We start from the raw sequence: 8,610 nt of genomic DNA on the forward strand, positions 1-8,610 counted from the left end.
ATAAATAAATTAAAATGTACAAACAATTCTTTAATATAACTTAGTTAAAATTACAAAGTGCACAATAAAAATTTTCAAAAAATTATGACACAGCTTATGATAAAAAAAAAACATTTCTTGTAATAAACCAGACGACAATTATAATAACATTGAATTTAACACAATGAAGACAATAAAATATCGATCTAATCTATCGGATACATTCACAATACTTATATTATGATGAAGAATTAGAAGGTATGGGGGTTTTTGGGCGATTTAAATTCTTGGATGAAGATAGTATTTAAATATGAAGAATTAGTACAATTTTAAGGGTTCTCCCATTGCAGATTTAATATGCAGGGAGCGCACATTATGCCAACTTTTCTTTAAGAGAGAAACCAAGAAGTCGACAGACAAGCTCAGTTGGTTGGCAAGCTCCTCCGGAGTCATATTATCATGGCCGATTGCAATCGAGAGGCGGAAGTTCTTCCTCATCTGATTTTGTTCCCGAACCGCTTCAATCTTGTCGTTGATGGTATCCTGGTAGGAGAGCACACTGGAGAACTTTGCAGTCGTATTCGGACCGAGATCCAACAAAAGCGGGATCAGTTTCATGATTGGCTGCGAGGCGAGGAAACTGCTATACTTCTTGGCTAGGCTCTTGGCAAGCCTCCTGGTCCTGTAAATATTCTTCAGGGCTTCTAAATCCATGTTGGGCAAAGCCACGGTCTTCGCCGTGTCCCCGTTCTGCTGGTCACCAGACTCGATCGCCTGCACTTTTTGCCTCTTCACACACTTAGGCCTGGAGGAGCCACCGAAGCGACTGTCCTTGTTTGGGGCAGAGTTCTTCAGAACGACTTGGAGTTCGATTATTTCAAACATGTTACTCCTTTCGTCCTTAGATGTCACGAGGACGGCCTTCACGCATTCATTTATCGTATCACGCGATATCTTCGTCATTTTGCTTCGAATAACACTGTACCGATGGGTATATTGCTCTAGCCAACGAACGGAGACAGAATGGGCTCTAGATAGGTAGGGCATATCTTTTTTCTTGTTTTATGATTGCGCGCGCATCGTCACTAGCATTATTGATTCGAGCCCCGGCCCGGCCAAACTCCAAAGAGTACTCCCACACCTGTCTAGTCTACAATCTCTGGAATTTGAGTTAATATAGTCGACTATCTCGGGATTATAGGTAATATTATTTTTATATGGCTATGCTTAGGTATATTACATCTTCCATCAGCCCCACCAGTCGAAATTTTAGAATCAAAAATAGGATTTTTTTAATTTGGCAATATTAAATTCTTAACAGTAGTTAAAATTATAATATAATTAATATAATTCACAAACTACTTTATAAAATTTCTGTAGGCAAACATACTGCATATAATAAATCTGCTTATTAAACCCTGAATGTAACAGTCATAGTTATGTTTTTTTACAATCTGAAAATACTTTAAAGCTATACAAATACCTCTCGACAAGCAAATCCTTCAACTTACATTTGTAATTGAAAGGGGTAATCGGTTATATACCTCAGCGCCCATATTTCGAAAAGATTTTGAGGTTTTTTGTGTTCATTACTTGATCTCTGATATTCACGCATATCGCACTCGTTATTTCGGTACTTTTACTACAACTTCTGGGCCTCTATGACATTTATCTGCCAGATCTTCGAGAATGTTCAGTTCAAATACTTGAATAAAAAAATTAGTAAATAAATATACTACGACGATACACGTATCGCTATAGCCCTAAAGCTAAGCGGAGCTTGTATTATTATTGTTACAAACATGACTGATGATTGTTGAATTTTTTTATGAATAACTAGCTGTTGCCCGCGACTTCGTCTGCGTTTGATTTTGTTTTTAGATGTGACATTCAATTTAGTTGTATTTCTAAAAATTAAAATTTTCAGTATACCTAAGCCTTAAATTAGGGGCTGCTGTCCGCTGAGGAGGTTTGTCCTCGATCTCCAACGTCATTCATCAGATCTACACAAAGTTTAGGCAAAATTAAACACATATTATAACCTCTATAGTACAAAAATATTTATTTAAATCGGTTATAATTTGTCGGAGTTATAGTGTAAAATCGTCAAACACTTTCATTTCACTACAAGAAGGTAAACAGTTTATTAAATATACACTCACTTAATGCTTACCAGCTTAAAAAGACTCTAACTGAGTGGCTTGGAAAACTAACATATGAAGACACTGAGGCATTACTCGAAGCAAACAAGTAAAATCCCAATCGCAACACAAACACTCACACACACACACACACACACACACACACACACACACAAACACTCACACACACACACACACACACACACACACACACACAGAAACACACACACTCTCTCCCGGTTATTGATTTGATTTTATATATATAAGAATATATACACAGATAATACATATTATATACATTTTACGGAAGGCGGGACACCCTGGCACAAGTAAAATAATTACTTAAAAGGATGTCCCAACAACGGATAAATGTTAAATGTAAAACGTATTTTTTGAATAAAAATTTTTTCATTTTCATTTTTTTTTTCATTTTTTTCATCCCTTCTCCCAAAGGAACCGAGCTTAATGTCGAGATAAAAAGTATCCCATATTACTCCTAACACTTCCAAGAATATGTGTACAAAGTTTCATGAGGATCGGTTTAGTAGTTTTTTTTTTGAAAGCGTAACAAACAAACTTACATTGACATTTATAATATTAGTAGGGAAGTAGGGATAGGGATAGGGATACGAATAGGGATAGGGATATACATAAATAGTATAATCTTATACTACTTAATATATATGAAGCTGAAGACTTTGTTTGTTAGTTTGTTTTGTTCTTGAACGCGATGTTCTTAGGAACTATTGGTCCGATTTGAAAAATTATTTCAGTGTTGGATAGCCCATTTATCTAGGAACGCTATAGGCTATATCATTACGCCAAGACCAGTAGGAGCCCAGCACTAATGAAGAATCTTTCAAAGTCGGGGTTTTTTTTCCTTTAGAGAATTTCGATGAAATCATGTATCCCAAAGTCGTTCCCCTTTAAAAGTTCTAAAAAAAACTACGAGACAGCAAATGTCTATCATTTAAGGTTGACTTATAAGCAGACAAAGTCGCGAGGGACCGCTAATATACAGATAAACACCCAGACACTGAAAATCATTTATGTTCATGACACAAACATTTTCTGTGGCATAGCATTTTCCGAACGTATGAACCGATTTTAATTTTGTTTTTTTTTTTTCAAAGGTGAATTAGTAGGCTATGTTTTAGGAAAATCGTGCCAAGATGGCTGCCGCCATAAAATGGCGGATCACATATTTTTTCACAACTCCGATACGGGTATCAAATTAAAGGCTTGACTAGTAGAATAATGTACACAGTGTTTTGAAAGTCAGGGGTTCTTAAAATTTTTAATTTATATATTATATTAGGTATAAAAATATAGATAGTGCTTAGTATCGTAAACGTATAGGCCACTGTGCCCTTACTTCGAAATTCCTGTTAACTGACAATATAGCTAACAGATAACAAATAAGGGCCATTAACGACAGTGGCTATGATACATATCGACTATCAAAAATAACGGATGACCCCAAACTAAGAGCTAGTGACCACCACAACGTGTCATTTAGAACCTACAGGTTTAGGTTAACAACAAAAATCTAATATCCTGAAAAACTAAAATTCAAGACTATCACACTCATTCCTATTTCTTAGGCGTGTTTCGTCACCAATAAAAATTATAATTTAATCAAGGTCTAAGCGGTAATTGCCCAGTGGGTAGGAGTAACCTCTAACTTTCCTAAGTTATGTGCGTTTTAAGCAATTAATATATCACTGTGATGACCTATAACTCTGAAACATGGTCGTTAACTATGGGCCTCATAAGAGGCTCAGAGTCACTCAGCGGGCTATAAAGAGAGCTATGCTCGGAGTATCTCTATGCGATCGAATCAGTAATGTGGAGATTCGTAGAAGAACCAGAGTTACCGACATAGCTCAACGAGTCGCGAAGCTCAAGTGGCAATGGGCCAGGCACATAGTTCGGAGAAAGGATGGACGTTGGGGTCCCAAGGTGCTGGAATGGCAGCCCCGAACTGGTAACCGCAGCGTTGATCGACCCCCAACGAGGTGGACAGACGACATTAAGCGCGTCACAGGGAGCAGCTGGATCCATGCGGCACAGAACCGTGGAATTTGGAACTCCCTACAAAAGACCTATGTCCAGCAGTGGACGTCTATCGGTTGATGTAATGATGATAATGATGATGAATATATCACTTGCTTCAACGGTGAAGGAAAAAGTGTCTACTAATCTACCCTGGGCCAGTGTGGTGGAATACGGCCTTAACAAGGGGTTAGGAACTGTGCCTCGCTGCGGTGGTTTCGAGGACGTTTTAGATTCTATTTAGTTTTAAATAGTTTATTTTAAAGCACTTTATTAAATAAAAATATTACCTATAAAAAAAAAAAAATTATAAGTATTTATGTATATTATTCATACATATATTCATCAGTCATCTTAGTACCCATAGCACAAGCTACGCTTACTTTGGGACTAGATGGCAATGTGTGTATTGTTGTAGTATATTTATTATATTTATTTATATTTGCACAATCCATGGCACAGTGTAACTATGTGCCTTATTTCATAGAAATCTGTTAAGCCTTATTGGTATCTACACAGTATTGTCCGCGACTTCGTCCGTTATGTTTTTGTTTTGGTTTTTAAGTTAAAATGTGTAAGTATATTGTTGTAGAAAAAAAATCAGGTATTGTTTTTAAAAAAAACTTTCTATCTCTAAAAATAACTGCTATTATTTGCAATTTTCATAAGTATCTCAATTTTTTAAATAAATATATTAAAGCCTATGTTACTTCGTGATAGTTAAGTTTTCCTTTGGCGAAATGGTTAAAATCGGTCCAGTACTTTCGGAGCCTACTGGGTACAAAGAAACAAAAAATCTTTCTTCTTTCTACGGCCTTAACAACTCTTTTTGGGTGGAGACCTGTGCCCTATAGTGGGCCGGTAATGGGTTGATATGATGATGATGACATAGTTACTTTAGGTAAAGTACTAGTGTTATGTATATCCATTGATGGGCTAGCGACGCTACGATCTCCCGCAGTCCGCTGTAGTCATACAAGTGGGAGGTCCGGGTTCAATCAACAACGGTAGCAAAGAGGGATAATTTCTGAATGTTTTACTGGTCTGGTGGGAGGTTTTGACCAAGGTAATTTACCATACCGACAAAGCCAAGCTATTGAGTTTCCGTGCGTAACCTACCCTAACAGAATGGTCGTTCGCTATCACCTTAGGCATCATCTCTTACCACCTGGGGAGTACGCCATCAAAGTATCAAGTAGTAGACAAGTATAATCATGTATGAAGGAAAGACTTCATCCGCGGAATAATGCTTAAAATTTTCGCTTAATGTTACATTTCTAATATATTATTTAAAATAAAAACAACTATATTATGTAGGTAATATATTTACATACAACAAGTTTGGGTGCAGCCATTTTTCAAATTAAATAATTTTATGAATTTCAAAAACATAAGCAAAAACTGCGTCTATGCGTGTGTATGTTTGTTCGTGTGTATGTGTGAGTGTGTCTGTCTGTGGCATCGTAGCAGCCGAACGGATTAACCGATATTGATTTTGTTTATTATCTGTGAATGGTGAATTAGTCGGGTGTTTTCTTAGCTATTTTTATTATTAGTTTGATGAAAATCGGTCAAAGATGGCCGCGCTAAAAAGTAGTAGGTTTACATACATTTTCACAACTCCCTCAATATGGGTATTAAATGAAGGGGCTGGACTAGTGGTAGTAATACTATACATAATACACGATGACAAACTTCAAATCCAAACTTGAATGTATAGCCTCTGTTTCTTTCTGATATAAATTTTTTTATTAGTAAAGAAATTGTTAAAATCGGTCGTGTCGTTTCAGAGCCCATTCGGTACAAACAAAAAAATCTTTCTTCGATATAATAATTTAGTAATAAGATACCCCTTATTTATTTAGATCATTATCATTCTGACCGATAGATGCTCTCTGCTGAACATATCCTTTTTGTAAGGACTTTAATATTCCACGTTCCTGTTCAGCATTTATCCAGCGACTCCATGGGACTTGTTAGCTGTCGTATGTCCATCTAGTTTCCTAATAAAATAATTTTTGCTATACAAATACTGACCGGTTCTTTCACTTTGGAATATCTTTATAACCGATAAACTCGAAACTAGCCATCCGGGCACCAAAGAGCCCTTTTATTGGCCGTTTACAGTTATGATGACATTCCTTACCTTCATAATAAGACAAACAACCTAATAATCAACATATGAGCCTACTTACGCCCATACTTTACATGGGAAAACGATTAAATTTTCAACGGTTCAAACAAATGTTACAAAATTTACATTAAAAGTCGAAGCTGCATAGCTTAGCTAAGACAGCGTCGCGTCGTCGCGTCGCGTCAATAAAAATCTGTACCTTGTTGGACCACACAGAATTATATGTCCATACCAGAAGTGGGTACATATATGAATACTTTTACCTGTATGTACCTAATGGGCATGTACTTCATACATGCGCAAAGCACTGCTGGACCGTATTTTTTTATTTAACTCATATCATTATTTTGGTCTGGTGGGAAACTTCGGTTAAGCGATTTAGCGTTCGGGTACGATGCCGGATAGAAACCGACTTTTGGTCATCATCATCATATCAACCGATAGACGTCCAATGCTGGACATAGGTCTTTTGTAGGGAGTTCCAAATTCCACGGTTTTGTGCCGCTTGAATCCAGCGGCTACCTGCGACGCGCCTAATGTTGTCCGTCCACCTCTACGGGGCGACCAACGCTGCGTTTACCAGTGCGGGGCTGCCATTCCAGCACCTTGGGACCCCAACGTCCATCCCTCCTCCGAACTATGTGCCCCGCCCATTGCCACTTCAGCCTTGCGACTCGTTGAGCTATGTCGGTAAATCTGGTTCGTCTACGGATCTCCACTTTTCTGACTTTTAGTGTTATTTCAAAAATTCAAAATTCATTTATTTCAAGTACGCACAAGCACTTTTGAAACGTCAAGTCTGTTTGTGTGTAGTGACTCTACTACCGACTCGAAAGGCAGATTCTACCGCGAAGAAGCCGACAAGAAATTTAGCAATTGCTCTTTTCCAATGTCAACAATTTACATTTTACATTTTAAAATTCATTTTTCTATCTTGTGAGAGATGAAAGCGGAGCCGGATGCTTCCAAGCAACCTTGTCATTAAAAGATTCATCAATTGTATAGTAACGTCGCTAAAAATGTGTTTAAACATTTTCTTTAAACTTATGCATTGGTAGGTCCAAAATTACCTTAGGAATCATATTACAAAAGCGTATACTCTATCCCACAAATGACTTCTGTACCTTTACGCAGACGATATGCAGATGTCACTTATTTATGACCATTTCTATAGGTCGACTTTTTATATCCACTTTTTGTTTATTTAGACAAATATGTTGTCTTACAAATACTATATTGTTATAAATATATTGTGATGCTACCGTAAGTATACCTATTTCTTTAAATTTTGCACGGAGGGCTTCACGTGATTTAAGTTTATATATTGACCGAATCGGTTTCTACGCGACATCGTACCGGAACGCACGCTTAGCGGCACGTCTTTGTCGATAGGGTGGTAAACAGCCACGGCCGAAGCCTCCCACGAGACCAGATCAAATCAGAAATTATAAATTCCCAATTTTACCATGCTGGGAATCGACCCCGGTTTCTCCAGCTCACTGCTACGGCGGGGTGGTCGTCAAAAGGATGTTGCATGAAGCAGTAGCAAAGCGATCGATGATTTTTCCATTTCACGCCATCTTCTTGATAAACTTGGTGCACCTACTGCTAATAGATAAATAACTCATCATCGTCATCATCATTTCAACACATTACCGGCCCACTACAAGCCATGAGTCGTCTCCTACAATAAGGGATTAATCCCGTAGCCCACCATGCTGGCCCAGTGCGGATTGGTGGACCTCACACACCTTCAAGAACATTATGGAGTAATCTCAGGCATTCAGGTTTCCTCATGATGTTTTCCTTCACCGTTAAAGTAATTAAAATATTCGTTAAGTATATTTTAGTTCCTCGTATTAAAACAGCAGATAGCTCCTAAAAGTTTATTTTCAAAAGGATTTTTCTTTTTCTTTGGGAAGGAGCTTCAAATACATGTATTATATTTGAAGCTCCATATATAATTATATTATTTATTCTTGCAAAATTATTTTATACCAACTGTAGCTATAGAAATAGTGTATGAAACATTTAAGAAAAGAAAACTGTAAATTTGATGAAACCCTTTAAGTAAATGCCCTTCAATTGAGTGGAACTTTCTTAAGTTAATTTTAATTTCAAAAAATCTAACTAAATGGAGATTTGTATTCAATTAAACAATAAAACGTTAAAATTATTAAACCAGAATTATATTTCCGAAAAACAAACGGCTCATTCATAATCTTCGTCAAAGTTAAAACGTCTCATACCGTCGAACCTAAATCCGTAAGCTGCAGCATTTTTTACATCTACTAGCGCCGG

General features: G+C 37.1%; 1 protein-coding gene across 1 annotated transcript; it reads right to left on the bottom strand.

Moving 5' to 3' along the window:
• Positions 1–297: 297 nt before the first annotated feature.
• Positions 298–942, bottom strand: LOC120636430 (60S ribosomal protein L10a-like). Its single transcript, XM_039907905.1, has one exon. It carries the CDS (start codon positions 940–942, stop codon positions 298–300), a length of 645 nt encoding a protein of 214 aa, XP_039763839.1.
• Between the last annotated feature and the right edge of the window lie 7,668 nt (positions 943–8,610).

The sequence above is a fragment of the Pararge aegeria genome, chromosome Z, assembly GCF_905163445.1.
Source record: "Pararge aegeria chromosome Z, ilParAegt1.1, whole genome shotgun sequence".
Taxonomy (NCBI): Eukaryota; Metazoa; Arthropoda; class Insecta; order Lepidoptera; family Nymphalidae; genus Pararge; species Pararge aegeria.

What these genes read in the sequence shown, in the direction of transcription:
- LOC120636430 (XM_039907905.1), bottom strand. Translation starts at nt 942, where the DNA reads ATGACGAAGATATCGCGTGATACGATAAATGAATGCGTGAAGGCCGTC.